The 25,613-nt window shown below is 42.0% G+C and overlaps 1 protein-coding gene across 18 annotated transcripts in view; it reads right to left on the bottom strand.

The window, feature by feature from the left end:
* dst (dystonin) overlaps nt 1–25,613 on the bottom strand; it is a 115,172-nt gene that overhangs the window by 30,836 nt on the left and 58,723 nt on the right. For 17 of the 18 annotated variants that reach the window (XM_076974214.1, XM_076974219.1, XM_076974206.1 and 14 more), the window contains 25 exons: nt 23,967–24,113; nt 20,183–20,271; nt 19,821–19,929; nt 14,643–19,184; nt 14,315–14,461; nt 13,948–14,163; nt 13,678–13,827; nt 13,244–13,477; nt 12,539–12,694; nt 12,220–12,453; nt 11,755–12,039; nt 11,064–11,612; nt 10,178–10,354; nt 9,373–9,496; nt 9,008–9,216; nt 8,411–8,728; nt 8,141–8,307; nt 7,683–7,839; nt 7,283–7,409; nt 7,094–7,150; nt 6,741–6,976; nt 6,443–6,572; nt 6,003–6,202; nt 5,308–5,803; nt 3,474–4,942 (listed from right to left, as the gene is read on the bottom strand). In XM_076974214.1, the coding sequence (XP_076830329.1) occupies nt 3,474–4,942; nt 5,308–5,803; nt 6,003–6,202; nt 6,443–6,572; nt 6,741–6,976; nt 7,094–7,150; nt 7,283–7,409; nt 7,683–7,839; nt 8,141–8,307; nt 8,411–8,728; nt 9,008–9,216; nt 9,373–9,496; nt 10,178–10,354; nt 11,064–11,612; nt 11,755–12,039; nt 12,220–12,453; nt 12,539–12,694; nt 13,244–13,477; nt 13,678–13,827; nt 13,948–14,163; nt 14,315–14,461; nt 14,643–19,184; nt 19,821–19,929; nt 20,183–20,271; nt 23,967–24,113 (10,725 nt within the window). The remainder of the gene's footprint in view (nt 1–3,473; nt 4,943–5,307; nt 5,804–6,002; nt 6,203–6,442; nt 6,573–6,740; nt 6,977–7,093; nt 7,151–7,282; nt 7,410–7,682; nt 7,840–8,140; nt 8,308–8,410; nt 8,729–9,007; nt 9,217–9,372; nt 9,497–10,177; nt 10,355–11,063; nt 11,613–11,754; nt 12,040–12,219; nt 12,454–12,538; nt 12,695–13,243; nt 13,478–13,677; nt 13,828–13,947; nt 14,164–14,314; nt 14,462–14,642; nt 19,185–19,820; nt 19,930–20,182; nt 20,272–23,966; nt 24,114–25,613) is intronic. The other variant, XM_076974216.1, reaches the window with a different exon arrangement.

Genomic DNA, 25,613 nt, shown 5'->3' with positions numbered 1-25,613 from the left:
CCTCCTTCGGTACAGAGAGGAGAAAGTGGCGGAAAAAAAAAGCTGTAGAAGCAAACAGCTCCCTCTCAGATGACATCACATGGGGCAGAAACAGATACTGCCCCCCACCACCCCCCCACATCTCTCTTTCTCTGGTGTTATCGTGTGGGGAGTTGTCGAGAAGCCTGTATATTCTTTTAATTACTTTGGAATGCTTAGGGAGGTTACCAGTCCTAGGTAACGACAACATGAACATATCCAAGTACGAGACGGGAGTTTTTTTTCATAGCCAGTGTCCAGGCCGGGGAGGAAGGACCAAACACAGTCCATATAAAAGGACGAATCCCTTTTCATTTGTACTTGTGTCAACTACAGGCAGCCTGTGGGGAGACAAGCACGGTCTGCAGCTCAACTCCCTGCTTGTAAGGAGAGAAAAGTGAGAAGTTGGCAGAGACCAGGACGCGGTTAAAGAGATCTGTGGGATTTACAGAAAGGATATTCAGCAGCTGAATCCCACATACTTCAGACATAATCCAGGCGTTGAATTAAAGGAGGCAGAACATTTGTCTTCTTCTTTCTTCTCCAAAGGTGCACACTTTCATGTCTCCTAGCTTGAACTCACTTGTGTACCGATAAAATAACATTTCAGGCCCTTTTTAAATAAAAATGAAATATCATTTCATGAATACAAATTATTTTCAGGTTGATACTGATGTTGTAGTTTAAGTGTGGCAACATTAGTCGCAATGCACTTATGCCATAACAATGTACGAGAAAGAAATGTTCTATTGTGGTTTAATCGTTTTATCGTGTACACAACAGTATTTACTTTACCAAGTTACTGAGAGAATGCATGTTTAAACATGCAAACAGGACAGGGACAACAACCCATCAGAAAAAAATTCCCTCTGACAACATTCTCTCTCATTGCTCACATGAACAATAGCCCTGGCCAACAAAACGCACAACTATTATTCAGGAGAGAACAAAGCCCGCTCTGAACACAATCTCAGAGTGCTTTTTTTATAGAGCCCTCAGAGTTAAGATCAACTGCGCATGAATATTAGGTGTTCCACAAACTCCCAAGGTCATCGTAACACAACAATGTGTAAAAGGTCTGATGTTCCTATGCGGGGGTCTCAGGTTTCCTCTTGGGGATTTTCGTGAAGAGAAGAGGCAGTGACTAAGCTTCAAGCTGTGGGCTTCATAAGGATTTTTTCCGATCATCACCTTTAGAGCTAGTAATGGACATGATTCACGGGAATGTAATGCTGTTAGGTTCATAAGGCGTAGCTGAGGTCATGGTCAAATATTGGAAAAAAATGCATGCCCTCATCTAGTACAGTCACCCACACAGTGTATCGTTTAATGTTTCCTTCTAGAAGCATATGGCATTTGAAGATCCTTACAAAACTATAAGAAAAAAATGAAAGGCATAAACTACAAAAACTACAAAAACCAGATACCAAAGGAATTAACTACAAAAACCAGATGTCAAAACCTTCACGGAAGCAGACAGTGGACGCAGTGTTGCCAGATCACACAACAAAAGCCCTGAGATGTGATTAGTAATGCTCATTTTGTGCACGGCCCTGATAACAGCCGCAGAACTCAACGGATCACTCCGTTACTTCGCACTTGCGATTTGTCCCGTGTTTAATCCCGAATGCTCGCCACAGCCGCCGGATTAAAATTCTGAACCTCGCTGCGTCTTTTGTGGTTTAATGATCTGCTTCATTCCCCTGAGGTAAATGACTGCATCTTTCAGAACAATGATGATTTTGACCCAGCAGCTGAAGCAGCAGCAAGGAGCCCCCCAGACGGGGGGACGAGACAAAAGAGGGCCGTCCATGCAGCATGGGGCCTACACGCTCAGTTGCAGCTGATGCCCTATAACCCTACAATGACTCCACCGCACTGGCCCTGTTCTTATAAATTCTCATGTGTTGTGGCTTATGCCACAGCTTTTATGTGTGATATTTTGCAGCATGTTGTAAATGTGAAACTACACATTTTTGTCTTCTAAACTTAATAAGGCTTTTAGAACACTTGAATATTCCACTATACATCTTGATGATGTAGAACGTTCTGTGCATCTGCACACAAGCCAATTACAAAAAGTGGAACATTAACTGTTACTTTGATAAAGACAATCTGTAATCGCTACTATAATTTAATACGACATGAGAGGAGAGTTGCTCGGTAGCTGTAAACCTTTGGGCTTTGTTTGAAGGTCTGTTTACAAACATGAAGGGAGAGGTTAAATCTCCCTTCGCATTTCAGATTAACTTATTCAGATATTTCTCTCACAACAACAGCATACTCATGATGCTTGAAGCCATGAAACCTGAAAACCACAGGATACAACGAGAACTCCCACAAATTCTACACTACAAAAATGTGTAGTCATCTAAAGAAAAGCTATGCTAAAATAATTTGAAATGATGCGCAAAATCTCATGCCACCAAACATGACTCACTCGTTCTGTCTCCACAGTAATCTATGTTCACAGAAGCGTAGATAATGTTGTATTGTTTATAATAAATGGTCGGCATTAGGCAGAACGGTAAATCGTCCTGAACCAAACACAGAAAGATGCTAAAAAGCGGTAAATTAGCTGGTAGTAAGGCATGATGAAATGAAGAACCTTTGGCATTTTTGCTTCAGGTGTCTGGGAGGCGTGCGCCTGCCCTGTGTGATGGGGGAGAGAGCAGGGGCCCCGTGGCCCTTCACTGGGTCTCCTCACACAGTCTCAGTGGCTCCCAGCTGGCGCACAACTCCCTCGTGACAAATGGCGCAGTGGCCGTGGCTCCTTTGTTTATCGCTGAACGCTCAGCAACACAGTGAACATGACCCTGCCGACACCACAGCCAAGCACGTGGCTTACAGGCCAAGTAAACGCTACTGAACCCACATCAGCATGGCAGTAAAAATCAGTGTAATTACTCTGGTGTTTTGATTTTCCCGGGGGGGGGGGGGTCAGTGCCTACAGAGCACACTTCAAACAGTTGAGTTACACTGTGTTTTCAAGTGTTTAGTGGGTATGTAGCTAGATTTTCATGTATGTATCAAGCTGCACCACAAACAACTAATATATGAGCAGAAACTAGTCAAACCTTGTTGCAATTAAAGTGCATCACTGTGTTTTTAGTTATGACCTTTATATGACCTTTATAGTCACCTTTCTGGATATAGGCCATTGGGGTTTTATGCATTGTACTGTATCTCATCAAAATTAAGTAAGGTATTCTTTAGTGTAACAAATGAAGCAATATTCTTTATTAGTATACTATGACTACTAAAACATTGTCACTGTACTCAGCTGACCTTTTTAAGGCAGAAAATGAACTCATGTGATGAATATTCCTTCTCACAGTGTAAGCTACCACACCAATACACAGTTGGCATAATTAGAGAGCAGCAATGAATACATCTGAAGAACGTTTTAGACAACAGTGCACAGTAAGACAAGGGCAAAACTAACATGATCTTACCTTGAAAGTCTCTAGCTGTTGATTAATGGCATCTGTTTCCATGCCAACAGGTCCTAGAGATTCCTCTTGTTCTTCTGCTGTAGCCATGTTTTGTTTGAATGTCTGTAGCTTGTTGGTGAACTCCTCCAGATGTTTCAAAGTATCCTCCACCTGCTCTTTTCTCCTGTTGGCCCGGTCCATCAGCTTGCCACTCTGTTTGCCGAGTGCTTCCAAGTCTCTCTTCAAGCCTAGCAGATCTGGTGAGCTCTCTGACTCTAACATTTTCTTGCAAGTGTCTCTGGCATTCAATGTGTTGGTCATCAAATCTTGGAGTTTAGTCACAAAGTTTTGCATGGTGCCTTCTTGATCTTTCAGGGTTTCAATGTCTCTGCCCACCGGCGCCATACTGTCTAGCTCATCATCCAGGTCTGTAAAGCTTGTGAACATCTCCCGAATTGTGTTCTGGAACTGACCGATGCCTTTAAGTTTGTTCTCCATTGTGCTGCAGGTGTCTTCGGTTGCTTTGCTTATGGTGCTGTGCTCCTTCTCCAAGCTGTCTGCCTGTAGGAGGAGATCTGTCACACCCTCAGCTTCTGGAACATCTACTACCACAATCTGAGCTAGACTTTTAAGGTGCTCCAATTGTGGCTGGACATCCTCTAAGCTTTTCCGCTGGGCTTTCATGTTGGTTAAGTTCTTATTACTATATGCCTGGATTCCAAGGTCAGTGTGACATTCTAGTTGCTTCTTGGCACCCTCAAGTTGGCTTTTGAGATCTTTGTGAGTATCACTAAACTCCTTCAGCCTCTGTGAAAGCTTCTCCAGCAATTCTTTCTTGAGCTGCAAATTATCAGTCAAGTTCTCAATATTCTTCCCAATTACCATCTTCTCTTCTTTAATAGCATCCACATCTGCTGTGGCCACCTCCAGAAGGCTGTCAGCAGCTGTGTTCAACAGCTCCACCTGAGCTCTGCGTTTGTCCATGTCCTTCTGTATGGCTTTGACCTGTGAGATGGAGTTCTCAACTTCTACAGGTTTAACACTGATCTTCACGTTCGTCTCACTGCCTGCATACTCCTGCAGCCATGTGGTCAAGCTCTCTGCATGCTCCTTGAATTTCTGGGCCCTATCCATAGCTGTGTTGAGCTTCTCTGCTCTCTCCACAGCTCCCCTTTTAACCTCTTCCCAGCTGGTCCTGAGGGCTGAGAGCTGTTCTTGGAGGGCCAGCTTTTCTGCTCCATCTGTGCTCTGTAGAAGAGCCTCTCCCTCTTTCATAATGGTGTTGTATGGCACCTCATGTTCATTTATGGCCCTCTGGACTGCATTGTGCTCCTTCAAGCTTTGACTCAGAATATCCACCTTTGCTGAGATGGTCTGAAGGCCGGCCTGTTCCTGCAGTTTCTGTTCTATCCAAGCCTGGAAGTCTTTAGATGTTTGATGGAATTGCTGGGAGCTAGCAAAGGCAGAGTTGAGCTGATGAATCCGCTTTCCTGGTGAATACAAAATGTGACTTCCAGGTCAAATTATAATATAATACCTGAAGTATTATCATAATTATACATGTAATATATGAACTATTATCATAGTTGTAACATGTTGAACATGTGGCAGTTATAAATATATATATATATATCTGCTGATGTTCTCAGTTGTAATGGTAAGACTGGGACATTTAATAATCTGTCAAACAAAAATCTTTCATCCTAATAAATGTAACAAGACAGTATAGTCTGAGAAGTTGAGGTAATGCTATCTTGGCAAGCCTCAACAACTATAAATGTAAGCAATTACACATTTTTAGGAATTTATCAGAACAGAACTGTTCAGGAAAAGTAATTAAGATCATCCAGCAAACCTGCTTTGTCTTCAAGTAGTCTGAAGGGTTTGGAGACATTTTCCAGCTGTTTTGTGAGGTTAGCTCTGAGATAATCTTCAGTCACCAGAGCCAAAAGCTCAGAGCAGAGACCTTCTGCCTCCTTCAGCCTCTTTTTCTCCTCACATAGCTGAGCCACGATGGCATAAGTTGCTTCCAGCTGTTTCTTGACTACATCGGGATGCGTGCTCAGGGCTTGCTGCCCATTAAGCTGAGATTCCAGGTTTACTGCACTCTCACCCAGGCTGTGGAGAAGGTCCAAGAACTGTGTGGTCTTCTCCACAGCTTGCTCTATGAGGACACTGCGCTGAGACAGCTGACCTGTCAGACTCTGCCATTTCTGGGTGATAGCAGCCAGCTGATCCTTCACCTTCTGTACTGCAGGGTCCTGCTGTCCTGATGAACTAGTGATGGCCACAGCTGCCTCACTCAGCTGTTCATATTGAGGTTTGTGGCTTTCAAACTCTTTCAGTAAAATCTAAACAGGAGATGAAGTTAGATATTGTATGGACGTGTACTACATTTAGATACATAATCAGTTATATGTTATTTATTATCTTGTCTTTGTTAGTCGAACGAGGGAATGTCAAATATATAATATTGTGTGTTTAACATAAGTCTAAATACATCACTTCTTAAAAGATATTTTGGCAGAAGTTTGCAGCAGCTCTCAGTACCTTGACTTGCTGCTTCTGAGTGTTGAGCATGTTGGGGTCCATGGACAGAGGGCCCAGGACACTCATCATCAGTTCCTTCTCCTGGAGCCACTGAGAGAGCTGCGGCTGAGTTGTTTGGAAGAGCTCCAGCATGCGGGACGACTCCTCCAGGTGCTGCTTGCGGTTCTCCACAGATCCCCTGACCTCCTTCCATCCTGCGTCTGTATGTGAAGCGCACATACGCACACATACAGTCACTCACTGGTCTGGGGCAGTACCATTATAGAACACGCAGGAGGCAAGATTCCCCAACTAGGGTGTTGAGCATTCATATGCTTTCACTTGAGCATGGCGTTGATGCAGAAGATGTGTCATCTGATGCCTTCACCTGGCCAACACCAGCGTGCTGAAAGAGATTCATGGGTTTTAGGTGGATGGTTCTGAACTTGATAGATGTTTACCTATCTGATCCAGCATCTGCTTCCACTTCGCCGCCTCAGGTGAATCCGGGTTTTCCTCCATCAGATGAAGCAGCTTCTCCCTCAGCTGCTGGAGTTGCTGCTCCTTTTGTTTCATATTTTCCTCAAATGCCTGTGTGAAAGGAGATCATTTAGTCATTTCCTTGTCTAAATAAACTACCAACGTTATTACTTTCTACTCTTCCAACCTGGATATATGCAGTGTACACCAAGTGCCTGCTGGGGTAAGTTACGGGGTGTGAAAACATACGTGATGTAAAGAACAGCAGTGTGTCTCTACCTTCTGCTGTTCCATTTGTGTTTTCACAGAGTCTTTCCCCAGGGGCTCTGAGCCCCAGGTAGCTGCCGTCTCCTTCATGTTCCCCAGCCACTGCAACATGGACTCCGCCTCATCGTGGACCCCTCGCACCTTCAACAGCAGGGCGCGGAGCTCGGAGGACCTGCTCTCCAGCACCTCACCCAGGCTCCTGTAGCCCTCGCCCACGCACGACATGTTCTGCTGTACCAACAGCAGCTCTGCGGGCAGCGAAGGACCAGACAGAATCCTGTCATCATCTTCACTTCAACAACCCATAGCACACTGTAAACAGCTGGGTCATGTAAGTAACAAAGTCAAACAATGTGAACTTTCACCTTTGTTTGTCAGGTAGGCGTGGTCTCCTGGACCCGAGCCATTGGTGACTACTGATCCTAGGCCAGAAAATAACTGTTATATTCCATCTGTCTGAGATCATACTGGATAAGTTGCCTAATGTGACCGTGTTGGACAAAAACGTGCAATAAGAGTGCTTGTAAACTCCTAAAAATACTCCCTGGCAATACCTGATTTGTGATGCATTTTGGCTTTGGCTGGGGATGTCAAAACACTGATTAGGCTACACAGTGCAGACCCTTTGCTATTTATGTCTTGGACAGCAGGGGCCTTAGCCGCCCATTCTTCCAGCAATCCCTGTGGAGAGAAAATTCCAGTTCAGAAAACACTTTACACACCAAAAAATGCTAAATATGCTGCCAAACATTTGCCAGCACTACTATGAGCGCTTGTCTTAGCTGCAAAAAAGGGGAGGCAGCTGACATATTTGAGAACTGGTTCAAAAAATCTCTCTCGTGTATGTAATTGAGCTCAAATGTTTTATTTCTTTTACGTATTCCACTACGACTATGCATTTGTCTAACAAGGTTGACAGTGTGAAGCAAAACAGACGTAAGGGATTTCACTAACGTTGACTTTCTGCAAGTCTTTTCCCAGCCCTTGTTCGTTGCAGTTGGGCTGACCCACAGGCACTTTCTCTTTTGTCTCCTGTAGCCACTTCATTAGCACCCCTGTGGCTGCTCTGAACTCGCCCAGCTGGTCCTGGCAAGAGGAAACCTCCTGCACTCTGCATCGTACACAGGATTCAGACATCATGCTGTTATATTCTCATGACACAGCAGTATCTCTGCTAATGATGCCAAATATGAAGGTGGCCTTTGTCCTGTTATTTTTGTATATTCAATACTATATTCTATATTTCAGGATAGTTTCATCTAACTAAATTTATATTAAAATGTATCTTCTAATAAAACTATATTTCTAAGACAAACAAAAATTAAACATTGTAAGCAAACAGGCCTATCATTATATGATTTGGGTAGACTACTGCACCCTGCAAAGATAACAACAGGAAGAAAAACACTTACTTTTCTTGAACTGTATCTTTAAAAGCATTGAATGTGTTTGAGAGGTTGGCCATCTTGCCCTGAATAGCAGCCATGCTTCCTTCTGCACCTAGCCTACAGAGCTCTTTTGACAGCATCTGCAGTGTTTCCATGTCTTTTGCATGTTCATCCAACTCCGCATTTGTGTCCTACAAATATAGATTTGGAATATGTTATTGTAAACAGTGGCTACATTGTCTGTGACAGTATATTGGAAAAAACTGTTTCTTGAGCGAAACGTTTGGAGAATACCTGCACAAGCTGGGAGAGCTCGTTTACATTTTTGCCAGGTCCGTCGGTCTCGGAAAGGTCTTGTGACCGCTTCGTCACGAACTGCTGCACCTTCTCAGAGGTCTTCTCAAACTGCTCCACTTTCTCCTTCAGCTGCTCCATGTGTGAGATCTTCAGCCTGTGCTTCTCGCAGGCGTCTGAAAACCGTTGGGCCAGGCCCGCCATCTTGGCCTGGAGGAGAGTAGCTGCTGCTGGGTCCGCCTTCTCCACAAACTTCTCCAGCTTGGCCTTCATGGTGGACATGCTGCTCTGCCTGCTGCTCAGGTCCTGCTCCAGGGCCTGGTAATGAGAAGAACATGTATTCTTTGTGGGTTCCTGTTAATCTATGGCAACCAGCTTTCTTTAATAGCCACCTTAGCAATTTACTAATAATAATGCTAATTTATGGCTATCAGCTTAGTCATTTTGGTCATGCTGTTCTGGCAAATCAAGGAACCATCTAGAAAATTCTAGACAAAACATCCAGAAAATGTACTTCAAAACATGTTTTATTTAAATCACTGGTGACTAAAAGTTTGGAAACAAAACACACACAGGCTGTGGTGAAAGGTCACATACTGCCTCTTTACTGAGGGCATCTGCGATGGTGGTGGAGTCTAGGGGCACTTGAGCTTCCTCCCCGAGTTTTTCCTCCACCTTCTCCATCCAGTTCATCATCTCATCCAGGCCGTCTTGCACACTCAGTGAGCGCGTCAGTGTCACCTGTAGCTTCTCATTACGGTCGCTCACCGATTTGGATAAGTTATCATATCTTTCCACAATGTCATCTGGAAACAGATAATTATATTCGATGAGAAAGAATATACAGGCTGACTACTATTATCATATTATGCACATTACAACCATGGTCCAATCCCTGGGCCTTATTACAATGCAATGTATTTAAATCTAGACTGATACAGTTCAAGGTGATTTTGACTCACCCACTGCTTCCTGAATTCCGTCCTTATTGGTCAGCAGGTCTCCTTCCGCGGCTATGAGAGCATCCGCTGCTTTGCGAAGCGTCTCCACAGAGGCCTGTCGGCCAGTGGTCTGCCCTTGAAGAGCCTGAGTAACATGACTGTCTGTTAGTACCAGTATTTTGGAGTTTTGTAGAGCAATAGGGTCACTAAATCTCTAAACCTCACTACTATAATAAAAATTGGTAACAAAAAAGGGAAATTGTAAAAGAGACTTGTTGTCACTAAATGAGGTGACTATGGATCAATTTCAAACAATGCTCCTTTATTGGCTGGTTATAGGAGCTAAAAAAACAAGCAAACACAATATTAGACAAGTGAATGTCTCTCAGCATCCTTCCATAGACTTGTTATAGGTCTACAGAAGTTGATCGGAGCATCAGATTGAGCTGCTGGCCATTTGTGAACAGGATGCCGCAGGAGAGGAAGTGCAGTAATTTATTTAATGATAATCAATCAGCATTTACTCAGGCTGGCAGCCCACGGCAGTGACCCATGTCTTCAAAACTGTGCTAAGCTATTCGTATCTGTCACGCTCCGTGTTCTAAAGGACCTATAAAAAGATCTGTTTTTTTTTTTTTTTTTACACCGAATGGAAACACTGTATATGGAGTGGCTGGTTGACAGAGTAATAACTTCCCAGTGCTGCTGGAGCTTAGAAACTTGAACAAAATTCTGAACAGGGAGTGTGAGAACAACTTGGCCGCTCGCTGCCGTCTGTGTTAGGAAATGTTTTGACTGTGCCGATGTAGCTGCGTGTATCTCGTGCCTTGGTCTCTTCCAGCTGCCTCTGGAGTGTCTGGGGGTCTGCAGCTATGGCCTCATGTTGTTGTCTCCTAGCCTCTGCTTCAGAATCATCCAGCCAAGTCAAGAGGCCATGACTTGAATCTTCATACTTCTTATACTTCTCAACCACAGACTTGAGATTGTTTCCAAGCTGGTTGCACTGAAAACATTATAAGGACAGTTCTTTTTTTAATCTTTCATAAGCAGAGAACAGGCATAATGGTACCACTGGTCTGGTCTATTTATATCTCTCAGTCCCCGCCCCCTTCTTGCACATAACCAAATATCTGAAATCCAGATCCGTGTGTTCCCCTCTCAAACTCCCACTCCTGCTCATAAGACATCACATGCCTTTTGCACAATGTAGAAGGCAGAGGAAAGATTAAAAGTAGAAAGGTCAAATAAATAACTAGAATAGATATACGCTTAAGTCAAGTTAAATAGACTAGCATGAATGTAAAGTGATTACCAATGACAACATTTGACAATACAGTAGAAAGATATTAATAAAGCTCATAAACTGGGACTTATGTGTTTGGGCGTGCTGTCATATATCATTTGTCATTTATTTCAACTGAAATGTCGCCATCTGTTGGTTAAAGCTGTGAAGTACCAGGTCAAACGTTACTGGTCTTTTATGTAAGACCAGTAAAGCATGTAATGTAAGTGTAAGAATCCTGTATGCATACATTAACACACCTGATCCTATTAACAAGTTCTTTATAGTTCGAGACAGCTATAAAGCTGATGAAACTGTAACACTTTGGTAACCAAGGCCTCAAACATACAGATCAAGACCTCAAACCTGCATATGAAGACATTTACATGTGAAGATAAAATGCACACAACGTTTTTGCAAGCACAGTTACCTGTATGTGCAGATCTTTGTAGCGAGCTGCGGCAGAGTCCATCTGCTCCTTGACTGCAGCACACATTCCCGAGGTGTCTACCTCAGGCACTACCTCTTTCTCCCCGGCCTCCCTATGACCGCAGGCTTCGGCCACGTCCAGCACCTTCTGTCCTGAAATGGTGATGAAGCGCAAGTCTCCCTTGTGGGAGATCACATCCTCGTAAAAGCTCTTCTGCTTCTGGAGCCTGTCTTCCAGAACATCTACGTGGCTGGCCGGAGAACCCAGCTCCTCCACCTGCTCCTGGGCTTGCCGGAGCCAGACGTCGAACTCACCGCAGTCGCCCTGGAATTTACGCAGCTCCTCCTGGACGCTCTGAACCTGCTTCACCTGCTGCTCGGCCTGGGTGAGCGAGGCCTCGTAGCGTCTCCTCAGCTCCTGGATGTCCCTCTGGAGCTGCTCTTTCTCGGCAGGAGAGAGCACCTCTGCCTGCTTGTCCAGCAAAGCCTGGGCTGACTGGGTGGCAATGATCAGGTCCTGCTGCTGGGAGAGGATCTCATGGTGGTGAGCCTGCAGGGTGAACCGGTTATGCAAGGTTACATCTTTTTGTACAGAAACATAATGATACCTTCCAGAAATTCTACAGTTATTCTGTTGAGGAATAGTTATTCCATACTGTGAACCATGCTTCTGTTGAAGTTTGTCTACTTGCCTTGACCCTCTCATACTGCTGGTCTAGATCCAGTGCTTTGCTGTCCTCACTTTTACCAGAAAACTCAGGGCTACTGTCTGTGGTGTTCATTGCATTACCATTAGGATCATCTTCCTGTCCAATTATACTTTTTGTTAGGGTGTCTACTTGTGTGTTTCCATTCTGTTGGGTCAGCTGGTCCTTCTGCGTTCCTCCCATCTCTTTCTCTTTCCCGATGTTGGATATCCAGTCTAAGAGAACCTCAATCTTGTTTTTGCTCTCTTCAAGCTGTTCCACTGCAGCAACCTAAAGACAATTAGAGGCAGTCCACTCAAACAAGACAGCACCTAACATGTTTTGAATAAACAATAACAACCTATGTTCAGAAAATTAGAAACATTTATTTTCATTATCAACTGACATTATAGTTTTATCTCTATGTGAAAGGTTGGCAGAATTTCAATGCAAAAGTTAAAGCACTCAGACCTTCTCTGTCTCCTGTCTGATAGCAGTAGTGACAACCTTCTCCAGATCTTTCCTGGTCTCTTCTGCTCTGGCGTTAAGCATATTAGCCTTGCTCTTAGCCTCTTCCAACTTGAGCTCAATGGCAGCGACCTGTTCTGGTGTGAGCTTGCCCCGGTTCTCCTCCAGGAACTTCTTAGTGCTACTGATGACTTCATTCAAGGCACTCACATTAGCCTGGATATCTTTCTGCAAGGCCTGGTGGGTCAGTGGAGATCATGGTTTACACTTAACGGTGGTGCTCCTCAGTAAACCATCATGATGACGGCACCTACGTGTGTACCTGGTGCTCCTGCTGGTACTGCTGGAGATCCCCCACGCTCTTCCCCGCACTGCTGGACTGCTGCTGATGGCCAATGAGACGGTTCTCAGTCTGCGTGAGGTCATCACACAGCTCTTGCAGCTTGGCTGCAAACTCCTTCTGCTTGTCCACAGCAGTCTAGCACAAAAAGACATGTTTAATAGAAAGTCTTTGCCACTTAAAAAGCTTTCCACTTCAACATACCAGATCACACATGGACAATGCAACAGAGTATGCTGTAAACATGCTAGCCAGTCACAGGATTTTTTCGGTTTGATAAAAGTGACAGACAAAAGAAAATGTTTTTTTGGCTGTGTTAGTGTTGACTTGTAGAACAGCATTCCATATAAGATGCACAGTGCAAAGCTTTGGTCCTCTGGAGTAAGAGCTCAGTGGTTTCTTGGAGCCTGGAAAAATGCAAACACGATCACAAAATAGGATCTTAAATTGTGATCAAGCAATAGGCTTGTGGTGTTAAGGAAATCATGCAGAAATGTGACAGCTGGTCATTTTGATCAACTTTAGTTTGCAACTAATGGTGAAACATTTTCTATTAACAATCAAACATGAAGATAACATGAAGGTTAGCAAACCTATAAAACAGGTCTAAAAGCATTACATGTCCACAACACTGCAAAACAACTGAATGCATTTTCAGTAAATCCCACTGAGATGCATCGTCCAGACCTGCTGACGACTCTCATCCTCACGTATCTGCAGCTGGAGGTCCAGTGTGTGCCTCTGAGTAAATACACGCTCCATAAGTTCTTTGAAGGTCCTCTGAGTGGCACTGAGAGACTTCAGCAACTGTCTGTTTTGGGCTGGACTCAGGAACTGTGTGTGCTCAGATATGAAGTACTGGATATTGAAAGCTACATCCTCCAGATCCTGTCGGGTTCCAGTTAAGATCTTCTCTAGGTCCTGATTAATTTGAAGAAACAGTCACACCTACATTTTTATGGTTTTAATTTCAGTATTTTTGCATTCAATGTTAAGTAAAACTAATAAATCTCAATCCATTTTCCAGTCATTTCCAAGCTAGGTATATGGCTACTGACAAAATAAATATTTAGGCACTTTGCATATGACAAAAATAAAATTTGTGGTTTAAAATGTGGTACCTTATTTTGCTGAATCTTGTATTTAGCTGTCTCCAGGTCATCAGTGTTCATCATTTCAAGTTTACATACCATCCCATAATTATCTTCAATACAAGACGACAGCTTATCAAGTGAGCTGAGAAGATCTTGGTAAGTGGACTCCAAATTGGTCTAAAACACATATAGATGCATAAATTCTAACCTCACTATCAATATCAGTTATATTAACACTTTATAGCTACTTCTTCTAATCCTTTAATAAAGCAACAGCCTAGTTTCTTCAGCACTAACCTTTACAGTGTCAATGGCCTGAAGAATTGCATTATTTCTCTCAGCTGATAATTGGCAAACATCTGTGAAAACGTTTTGCAAATCTGCAAAGACTGCCTCCAAATCTCGATGGATTTGTGTGGGGATTAGTTTATTTGCAGCCTTTAGAAGCTGCTCAGCAAGCTCCATATCTAAGGTTAACTTGGCAGAAAAAGCAGAAAGCTGTGCCTCTATAGACTAGAGAGAAAATGACTGTGATCAGTTAACACAGATGGGTGAAAAAAGGCAGAGACCAAAGCAGCAAGAGAAACACTGAAGAAATAAGCAAAAAAGCATTTAAGATTGTGCTATCATGATAAGAAGTGCTACATTGAAGTGGTGTTCAAACCTGAGCATCTTCCAGCTGACACTGTAAACCCTCAGTGCTATTAGTCAAAATATGTCGGGTCAATAGGTTGTTCCTAATATCTTCTAGAGTATCATGGTGGTCCTGAAGTTTGCCAACAGATTCCAAGTAATGTTGGGTTGAAAACATCTAGAACATATTTAAATAAGAAAGCGTACTTATCCTATCTTTATTTCTCAAAATATTTCATTGTTCATACAAAACAGAGAGTTGGGAATCAGGCCATACTGTAAGTGATAGTAAAGCTGTTCTTTTCTATTCTAGAGTCTAGGCATTCATCAAAATATACCTTTTGTAAAAATATACTCACTTTGGGTCTGACTTCAACAGTCTTCTTTTCCTCTGTCGATGAGACAAATGCCTCATGTGGTTGTTGTTCAGATAAAGCTTCCTGAAAGACATCTTCACCATAAACAATTTTGACTTGACTTTCAATTATTTCCATATGTGGGTCTTCATCTCCACCAAAAGTAGCTTCCACCAGAGGACTTATGCTCCCACACATTTCTTTGAAACCCTCTGGGTCTCTGCCTATAGGTTTCCCCTGTATCACCTCCACATTCTGATTCTGTGACTGCGTGAACTCTGGAGGTCTATGGTCACCTGCGTTCGATGGGCACTGCTCTTGTTCTGGACTCAACTCTCTCAATCTCGGGTTCGTTCCCTCAGCGTTGATGCCTCCCTGGCTTAGATCTTGATCTGTGTGACCAGCCAGGTCCTGGGGTAAACTGTTACGATTTGAGGCAGATAGTGAGACTTGCTGTATGGTCTTTGCAGTGTTGTCAGTGACCTCACTTTGGTTTTTACTAATCTCATTCATAGCAGCTCCATCCATCTCAGTCTTGAGCAGTTCATTGTCAGTACTTAAATCATTGTTAGAGTTTAAAGCTGAAAATGTTATTTCCCTTTTTGTTCTTGAAGGTGTAGTACATAAATCATCTCCACAGTGTGGCTGTTCATTTTCGACTTGGGATGTAATACAGTCCAGCAGGGCTTTGTCTGATGAATCTGGCAAAACAGTTTTAGATTGTAATATTGCAGATTTTGATGCTTGTTGTCCCACCTGATAAAGAGGAGTAAATACTGATGCTTCTATGGTTTTATCTGAGTCAGTTTGTGAGCTTGTCATATTATATATGTTATTGGTAGTGAAAGAATGAGATGTTTTCAGTCTGGAGTCAATGTCTGTCTCAGATGTTTCCTTGGCCTGCGTGTCAGAGTCGTTAGGTAATCCTCCTTGCTTAGATATCTGCTGCCCATTATGGGAATCTCCACTCAATGAATCTTCACTTAATGTATTATTAAGTGTTACATCTGGCAGGAACGTCAAAGATGATATTGTTTTTGTAGCATCTCGGGCGTAAGTATGAGACATGCCTACAGATCCAGAGGTATTGAAATCGACAGCAGTGCCACAATCATGCCAAGTGTTAGTGTCAATACAGGCACCAATGTAACAGGATTTGGACTCTGCATAATGGGTTTCTGAGTTCTCAGCTGAGTCTGTCTCACAGTCATATTCAGGATCTTCTAGATTAACATTGATCTCTTCAACTGTACACTGATCAGATTCTCCTCTGCTCAAATTTGTTTGACCAAATTTGAAATAATTTGATGACTGGGACAAAGTATTCTCTTCCTGAAGATTATTCCCACTTGGAAAGACATCCACAATATTTTTCTCTTCAGCTCTTTGCTGATTTGCTGATGAAGATAATGATGGCTGATGATCTGTTAGTGTTTCGACATCTTCATGTCCTGTTTCTAGAGTATTTAAGCCATCAGTAGAACCATCTTTGACGAATATGCTTCTTGTTTGCTGTGACTCATTCAATGCACAGTGCTGCTGTCCCACAGTAGTTGAAATTTCTGATCTCCTTTCATCAGAATAAATGTCACTTTGTGAAGAACAAGATATGCCAGAATCACTCTGAACAGGGGCCCCCATGTGGTTTGCTGTTGCCTCACTGTATGCAACACCCCTAACACTAGGTAAAGATGAAAATGCATCAGTGGTGACATTCAAAGAAAATTCATCATTCTCTTTCTGCTTCACATTCCCCTCTGTTGTGGAATTCCTTTGTGCTTCGTATTTGGTATCCAGACTAATTTCAAGATTCAGATTCATGAAACCATGTGGGACATGGGTAGGGTCAGCTTGGTCAATGCTGTTCTCTGTCCTTGAGTCAACACAAATTGATGAGTGTAGACTACTGGCTGGTTGGTTTTTGTTTTCTGATAAATTAGTGGTTTCTATTATTTTCTTTACTGCAGTTTCAGTACTTGGCAATGTTTTACCAAACTTCTCATCTGTTGGATCCACCATGAGAATGTCTATATTTTTATCATGTTCTTTTTGTAACAGATTGTCAACTTCTACCTCTTCCTCATCTTCCAACATGCCCAGGGACTGGATATCAGAGACACCGCAGACACACTTTTCCTCTGGATCAACGATTGCCTTCCAGATTGGCTCAGAGTCAGGAACACTGCAGACAATGTCATTGGTAATTAGATCTGGTTCCCAGGCCTCAGTAGTGCTGATACATTTTTCGGAATCACTGAATCCACCCAGAATGTTCTGTTGCTCCATTATCTGTAAGGCCACCTGAGATGATATGAAGCCTTGTGACATGGCTTGTTTCAGTACTGAAGAAGTGACTGACTTGTTTCCTTCTGTATCTTGCTGTTGAAGCTGCAGTGTGAGTACTTCCAATACAATCTCTTCATCAATGAGACCCTTTTCAAGAGCAGCATTGAGGTCATACCGTGTTCCAGATGTGACATCTACAATCCCTCCCTCTTCTAACTGGGCCTTCAGAAGATGAATGGCATCGGCTCTTGCATTGGGGTCATTCCACAAACCTTCAGAGCATGGATGTTTAGATGTTATCTCAGTGGTTTTTGGTTTTTGACTGGACATTACACAGCAGCAGGTGTGGTATTTGTCATCAGTCTGGTCTGATTTTCCTGTGTGATACACATGTTCATGGTGCAGGCTTGTTTCAGTGGCATATTCAGAACAAAATGGTTGTAACATCGGCATTGCTATAGAAGGTTGAGCCAATGGATTAACAGTATCATTTGTGTTGTACTTACTGCATATAATCATACTTTCCTGTAGGGTATTTTTATTTGTTTCAATCTCACTGATTGAAGCTTTATTATCTAAGAAAGTGTTAAATATACTACTTGACTGTGAGGAAACATTGTCAGATCCAGTGGCTGGAGATTTTATACGCACATCAGCACACTGTGTCGAGACCTGTGGATCATTCTCTTCTGGTAGGGGGCTGTCAATACGCAAAATTTCCATATCACTATTGTGTGAAATTTGATACTCGTGCACATCTTCAAGAATGTTCTCATCCAAAAATGAATAATCACTTATAACATTTGAAGGGTCTTTCATTTCAGTGTCTTCTACTCCTGGCATTTCCAGCACAACTTTAGCCATTTTATTTAACTGCCTGTCAAAAATTAAAAGCCTCTGGCCTGATTTTGGATCCATATAACTGTTCATCATTAGATACGAGATGAATAATTGCTTTGCTTCAGAGGTAGAAGGGGCATTTATGCTGTTTTCATCAACTTCCATTCTTTCACTGGATCTATGAGAGACTTCAGTTTGGAACTCACGTATAACCAGCCAGTTAGAAAACCTGTCATTAAGTTCATCTACATCAGGGAACATATCCGGTATCTCTATCGTTTTCAACAACTCCTTTGTGCATGTATCTATCAAACCATCTTGTGTAGCAGAGTCAACGTCAACTACCTCTGAGTTTTCTGGTATGTAAAATCCTGCGATCTTATGCCTGTTGCACAGTAGTTCAGAAGCTAGTTTTTCAGTAATAATTTCATGCTGCAGAGATGTTGATACTGTAAGAATTTCTCCTGAATGAGGCCAGAGAAGACCCATAAAAGTGTTCTGTCTCTCCAGAACTAACAGAGCACTTTTGGAGCTCATTAAATCACACTGGACAGCTTCATCAAATGTCAGCCTATCCCCACTGTGAGGGTTTACAATGCCACCATTATTGGCTTGGTGGCTTAGAATTCCACTAGCTGTGTCTTGATCAATAAGGCCTTCAGACAGGGCCTCTTCAACGGTGAGTTTACGGTTTGTTTTAGGGTCAGCTATGCCTCCTGCAAACAGCTGTGCACTCAGCAGCCGGAGCATAGTTCCTCGATCTATCAGACCTTCATGCACTGCCCTCAGGATGCTGATCTCTTTACCAGATGTTAAAGATATCGTTCCATTTTTTCCAGACTTCACCGATAGCAGGCAGAGCCCTGACTCTTCATGCACAATGCTTCTCTGGACAAGCTGAATGAGAGATACTTTTTCAGCTGTGTTTGGGTCGATCAAATCCTTCCATGTATTCTGCCTTTCCAGTACTTGTATATATAGAGAGTGGGGAATAAGGCCAAACTGGAAAGCCTTTTCTAGGCTTAAGCTATCTCCAGTGTATGTGAGTCTTAACCCACCAGTTGCTAGCTGTATCTCAATAACCTTTATAGCCACATGATCAGATATAGCCTCATCTTTCAGTGCTGCTACCACCGGTAAGGGTTCAGATGCATAACGTGCATCCTGAATAAGCTTTTTGGCTTTATTCAGGTTCTGCAGTTGTTTATACATGGGTTTATCCACAAGGTTATGCTTGAATGCATCCTCCAAGTCCAGACACATGTGAAATTCAGGTAAGATGAGTTCGGTTGTTATGAGCTGAGCTTCTAGGAGACTGAGTCCCGTACTTTGGTCAATGAGACCGTTCTGCACCGAGCGACACACGGACAGGATTGATCCATTTGTCACGTCTAGAATACCCTCAATGACTTGGAACTCCTGCAATGGAACAAAAAAAATCAATGTGCATAAACAACATGTACACTGAAAATATCAGTACTAGAAGTTCCTTATCACATAATATCAAGCATGTACTCACCCATTACACAAGTCTATGGACTGTTATAGTTCATTTGCAACAGTGCAAGTCAGAATTTCAACAGCAAGTAGCGTGGAAATAAAAGTTGTCATGCATCTGTGGGCAGAAAACTCACTATCTTGCAAAACAACAAAGCAGGTTAGAGACAACACACTGATCATTATTTTCATGTGGTGAAAATGTTGAAGGGTGAAGCAGAGCTCCTGGGGCTTGTTGTGAACGAGGACACACGGCATTACACACTCATGCTCTGCAATGTTTACAGCATACTCAGTTTACCATGTTGCTTCGTGATCATGTGGAGAAGACACCTCAAACCTGCTTGAACAATTCTGTACTATCAGGGTGCATACAGGCGTGAGTTTAAAAGGTTAGTGTGAACGTGAAACATACAATACCATGCTAAATACGCTAAGAATCGAATGGGTTAGCCAAGCAATTGAGAAGATAATGCATCTGTCATTCAATAAGAGTGACTGAGAAACACAATATACAGTCAGAAAATTGGTTTTACTGTTGTGGTCCAACCATATCACCTGTTCAGCCACTGGCATCTGATCTTCACTCTCCTTAGAGAGTTCACTGTACGCCTGATGGAGAGATTTCAGCTGTTCTTTTGTTTCACGCTTTTCCTCTTCAGTCATCCTGATGAAAACAAAAAGTCCAATATTTAGTGTGTGACAGACCATGACATGTGGACCAGGTCATGACATGTGGACCAGACCATGACATGTGGACCAGGTCATGACATGTGGACCAGACCATGACATGTGGACCAGGTCATGACATGTGGACCAGACCATGACATGTGGACCAGGTCATGACCAATGTAGTAATCAATACAGCTAGTGAAAAGAAAAAATATAAACCATGTTTGCCCAAACAAAAAAAGTCATACTTGTCACTGTGTTTTGTTAGCATCAACTGAGTACTTCTTAGCGCTTCAGCAATTTGTTCCTTCTTTGTTAAAACTTCTTCCATTGGAATCTAAAGACATACAGAAACAAAAAATCACCTGTTACATTTAACTAAAGTTGTGATGGGATACTGTAAATTGTAACAAAATAAATAAAATGAAACATCTGACAAGGAAACAAGTACAGATATTTTCCATACATATATATTTGTATTTTATACTGCTAAAATATGGAAAAAAAATGTATCCAAGTGCTGACATATCCAAGTGGGTCTGGGCAATTTTTCAAGTTTAAACCAATTAGGGTTTAATTTGAAAATACCTCTAATTTCTTACTTCTTTTGATAGAATTTTAACATTTATTTAACCAAAGCAGGGCATTGTGTACCGTTGTACAGTCAGTATTTGTCCCTATTCAGTCCACATTCAGCTAGGACATCTCCTCTATTGTAATTCTGCCATTTGGAGGAAAGAAGAGACACTTCATCATCTGATAAATCAACATCATCTGTCTAGAATATCAACGGCCCCATTTTTCACCTACTGTATCCAAACACCTCAAATTAGAACTGCAAAAAAAAGATGTGCCATCCCATAGTGTGTAGACAACACTCCAGAATGTCCTTTCATGTTGCTGCTGTTGTCTTTGCTGGATAATCACACCAGTATCAACAGTGTTTACTGCAGAGGTAAGTTCCAGAGGTAACTGATACAGTGAAAATCTGTGGTCCTACACCCTTTTCTAAAGTCATTGGGGAAAGAGAAGCAAGGTGACCTATGAAGGTAAGTAAGAAGATATTTTATTCAGGATGACAACCGCAGTGGTTAGAGCAAGGACATTAGAGGGACTCTAGAGCTTTTAAGTATTAAAACTTAATGCATAAAACTCTCCTAGGTCAGGGGTTCTCAGTTCTAGTCGTGGGGCCCCACTGTTCCACTGCAGTTTAAAGTATTCCCTATTGCCACCACATCTGAGCTGGGATGTTAGCTAACTATCCAACTATTAACTAAAGTCTGCTTAGGCAGGGAAAACACTTGAAAGTGTGGGTCCCCACAATCAGTGTAAAGAACCCCTTTAACACAAAAAACTATGAGAACACCATTTGGTACATGCATTTAAGTGAACTGTTTTGTATTAGTATTGAGTAGTGTGTACTACATGTGGTGTGTTAAAGTGAACACACTAGCTGCCCCATCATCAGGTGGCACGGTGGTGCAGTGGTTGGTACTGGCCCATCTTCAAGGTGGTGCAGTGGTTGGTACTGGCCCAGCTGCTGCCCGTGTGCTTTTTGCATATTATCCCTGTTTCTGTGTGGGTTTCCTCCTACACTCCAAATGTGTGAATGCGAGGTTAACTGGCATCAATGTGTTTATGTGTGTGTGTTTGTGTGTGTGTTTGTGTGTGTGTGTGTGTGTGTGTGTGTGTGTGTGTGTGTGTGTGTGTGTGTGTGTGTGTGTGTGTGTGTGTGTGTGTGTATAAATGTCCCTGTGTTCAGTGTGTGTATAAATGTCCCTGCTTCATTCATATTGTCCTTTGTGTCAAGTACAAAGGTCAAGAATTTTGGTTTAGTAAAAAACCGTTCAAAAGTTCAAAAAAACGTTCAAAAGTTTGGGGTCACTTAGAAATGTTATTTTTGAAAGAAAAGCAGTTTTTTTCATTTTTTTCAATTAATTTCAACATTAAATGCATCAAAAATACACTCTATACATTATTAATGTGGTAAATGACTATTGTAACTGTAAACATCTGGTTTTTAATGCAATATCTACATAGATGTATGGAGACCCGTTTCCAACAACCATCACTCCAGTGTTCTAATGGTACATTGTGTTTGCTAACTCTGTAAGGAGGCTATTGGATATTTAGAAAACCCTTGAAAACCCTTGTGCAAGTAGGTTAGCACAGCTGAAAACAGTTTTGCTGATTAGAGAAGCTATAAAACTGACCTTCCTTTGAGCTAGATGAGAATCTGGAGCATTACAATTGTTGGTTTGATTAAACTCACAAAATGGCCAGAAAAAGACAACTTTCAATTGAAACTCAACAGTCTATTCTTGTTCTGAGAAATGAAGTCTATTCCATGCGAGACATTGCCAAGAAACTGAAGATTTCCTACAATGGTGTGTACTACTCCCTTCAGAGGAGAGCAAAGACAGGCTCTAACCAGAGTAGAAGGAGAAGTGGAAGGCCCCGCTGCACAACTGAGCAAGAAGACAAGTACATTAGAGTCTCCAGTTTGAGAAATCGATGCCTCACAGGTCCTCAACTGGCAGCTTCATTAAATAGTACCCGCAAAACGCCAGTGTCAACGTCTACAGTGAAGAGGCGACTCCGGGATGCTGGCCTTCAGGGCAGAGTGGCAAAGAAAAAGCCATATCTGGCTAATAAAAGAAAAAGATTAATATGGGCAAAAGAACACAGACATTGGACAGAGGAAGACTGGAAAAAAGTGTTATGGACAGATGAATCAAAGTTTGAGGTGTTTGGATCACACAGACAAACATTTGTGAGACGCAGAACAACTGAAAAGATGCTGGATGAGTGCCTGACACCATCTGTCAAACATGGTGGAGGTAATGTGATGGTCTGGGGTTGCTTTGGTGCTGGTAAAATGGGAGATTTGAACAAGGTAAAAGGGATTTTGAATAAGTAAGGCTATCACTCCATTTTGCAACACCATGCCATACCCTGTGGACAGCGCTTGATTGGAGCCAATTTCATCCTCCAACAGGACAATGACCCAAAGCACACCTCCAAATTATGCACAAACTATTTAGAGAAGAAGAAGGCAGCTGGTGTTTTATCGGTAATGGAGTGGCCAGCGCAGTCACCAGATCTCAACCCCATTGAGCTGTTGTGGGAGCAGCTTGACCGTATGGTACGAAAAAAGTGCCCATTACCCAAATCAAACTTGTGGGAGCGGCTTCTGGAAGCATGGGGTGAAATTTATCCAGATTACCTCAGCAAATTAACAGCTAGAATGCCAAAGGTCTGCAATGCTGTAATTGATGCTAAGGGAGCATTCTTTGACGAAAGCAAAGTTTAAAGTAGAAAATTATTTCAAATTAAAAAAAAATATTATTTCTACCTTGTCAATGTCTGGACTATATTTCTATTCATTTTGCAACTCATTTGATAAATAAAAGTATGAGATTTCAGGGAAAACACAAAATTGTCTAGGTGACCCCAAACTTTTGAACGGTAGTGTATATCTGCTGGCTTGGTTAGAAAATGTCAGCCACAGAAATTAAAGTACAGGGTGTTTAGCTTTTTGAACTTAAATCATCCATCTCTGCTCAAGTGTGGAGCTGGTTACTTAAGGTGGAATACAGAATGTGAGGGGGCTTCATATTACTTCTGCACAGGAAGCATTAATCAGACCACAGTATTCTGTCCATCTACATTGTTTAATGTCATATAACCTGATTTATGTGCTTGTGAAACTTTTGATGGACTGATACATTTAGTACTATGGCATCTGAAATCGAATGGTCAATGGTCTGCAGTAGAAAAACGGAATAAGCAAAATAGAAATAAATTTGAGAGCATTGAATTTAAAAGCAATGCATAAAATGTACATGAAATACAATTCTTTATTTCATATATTGTACATACATCATTTTTAAAGTATTGCAAACAATTTGAACCACTGTCCAAGACCATTTGTTTGAAGCTAATTCCAAAAGAATCTCTCTCGAGTACCTGAAAATTGTTGAAAATGTAATTAGTAGAATGAAAAATCATGGGCAAAATAGAATGTTTTACCTGATGCTTATTAGAGCTCTCTGTGCTGGATTTATCATCACTTAGAGCCTTTCCATCTTTGTTCAGGTTTGTTTTCACACTGGCCATCCAATTCAATAACTTGTTAACTTTATCGCCATGCTCTTTCTTCTCCTCTTCAACAGACTTCTATATTTCATGAAAGAACAGTGTGAATTACAAAAACACAAATAAATCTGAAGACCTGTTGACATTTAAATGTCTAACAGCATCACTGAGTATATATACTTCCATGCCATTTTGTTTATTAAGACAATCCAAGATTGCTAGTTCTCTGAGCTTGTGTTTGTGAGTTTGTGTACTGTAGCTGATTACCAATCTGAGAAAACACATAGATTATTATAGATTAACAGATATTCATACACATGTATACACATTTTAAATGAAAAGTTTAACCACTGAGCCATAGATATATATGCTCATGATTCATATTATTTCACCAACAAATGCTCCTATTGCATTATTCCTAACTGTTGGAATAGCTCCAAACATGCTAAAAATAAATGGAAGCTAGTAGTCGCCAAATGCATGATATCATTTGCATTATATTAATATATGGATCTGTTCTTTCATTTATAATTGCCAATATTAACATTTATATCGATCTGTTTAAATTTGTATGATACCACATCAGAAATGTCGATAGGTCCAAAGGTATTGGAAAGATGATGTAGACGCAGCACTATGAGGCTTCGCCTCTAGCAGGCGCAGACCCGTATGACAATCAAATACACCTTTCTCCAGAGCTTCTTTGAAGGAAATCTTTCGTTTTGTCTTTGGGCAGGTAATACTTTTGACATGCAAATGGTCATCTTTCAACTGTGCAGCTGTGATTTTGTCAATCAGGCAGTTTTGCACTGCCTCCTCAACTGACACCCTCTCATGGGTCTCTGGGTCTATCACACCTCCAGTTGTAAGCTGATACTCAAGACACCGGTGTCCAACATCTTTTGGCAGTAGGTTCTCATGCATTGCCTGAGCCACTGTCAAGGTTTTTCCGGTCTGGGGGTGAATTATTCCATAGTAAGCCTGCTCATATTGCTGCAATTGTCGAGCAAAATTTTCATCCAGGAGACCTCGGCGCAATGCTTCCACAAGTTGAACTCTGTCTCCAGATGCTGGGTCACAGATACCTCCAGTGCAAGCTTGGGCTTCCAAAAGCTTCAATGCAGTGAGTCTGTCTACAAGGTTTTGCAGTAGTCCTCTGAAAATAGAAAGCCTTTTTTTCAAGGTTACATCCCAGAGTCCTGAAATGGGACTTCCTCTATCTTTGATCACAACTTTCCGTGAAATTAGACGGTCTGCAAGTTCACAGATACTCAGCTGACCTCTGCGATAACTCTCGAGTTCACTTGACTGAAGGATCTTTTGACTCAGCGCAGTTTCAATGCAAAACTGCCGTCCACTTTTTTGGTCTGTCAAAATATGTAAAGGATTTCCATCAGAGTCCATGGCAGTCATCTCTTGCCATTCACTCTCCTGTTGTGAGAGGAACAGGTAGGTTCTCCTGTCTATGAGGTTAGCTTTGTATGCCTCATACGTCGACATCTCTGCCCCAGTAGCACTGTTTATGACCGACACTCTATGGGTGTTGGCTGCAGAGAAACTGGTAATCTGGTGCTCTCCAAA

Source organism: Brachyhypopomus gauderio, chromosome 15 (assembly GCF_052324685.1).
Source record: "Brachyhypopomus gauderio isolate BG-103 chromosome 15, BGAUD_0.2, whole genome shotgun sequence".
Classification (NCBI taxonomy): Eukaryota; Metazoa; Chordata; class Actinopteri; order Gymnotiformes; family Hypopomidae; genus Brachyhypopomus; species Brachyhypopomus gauderio.
This window is presented reverse-complemented; position numbering and strand designations above follow the sequence as displayed.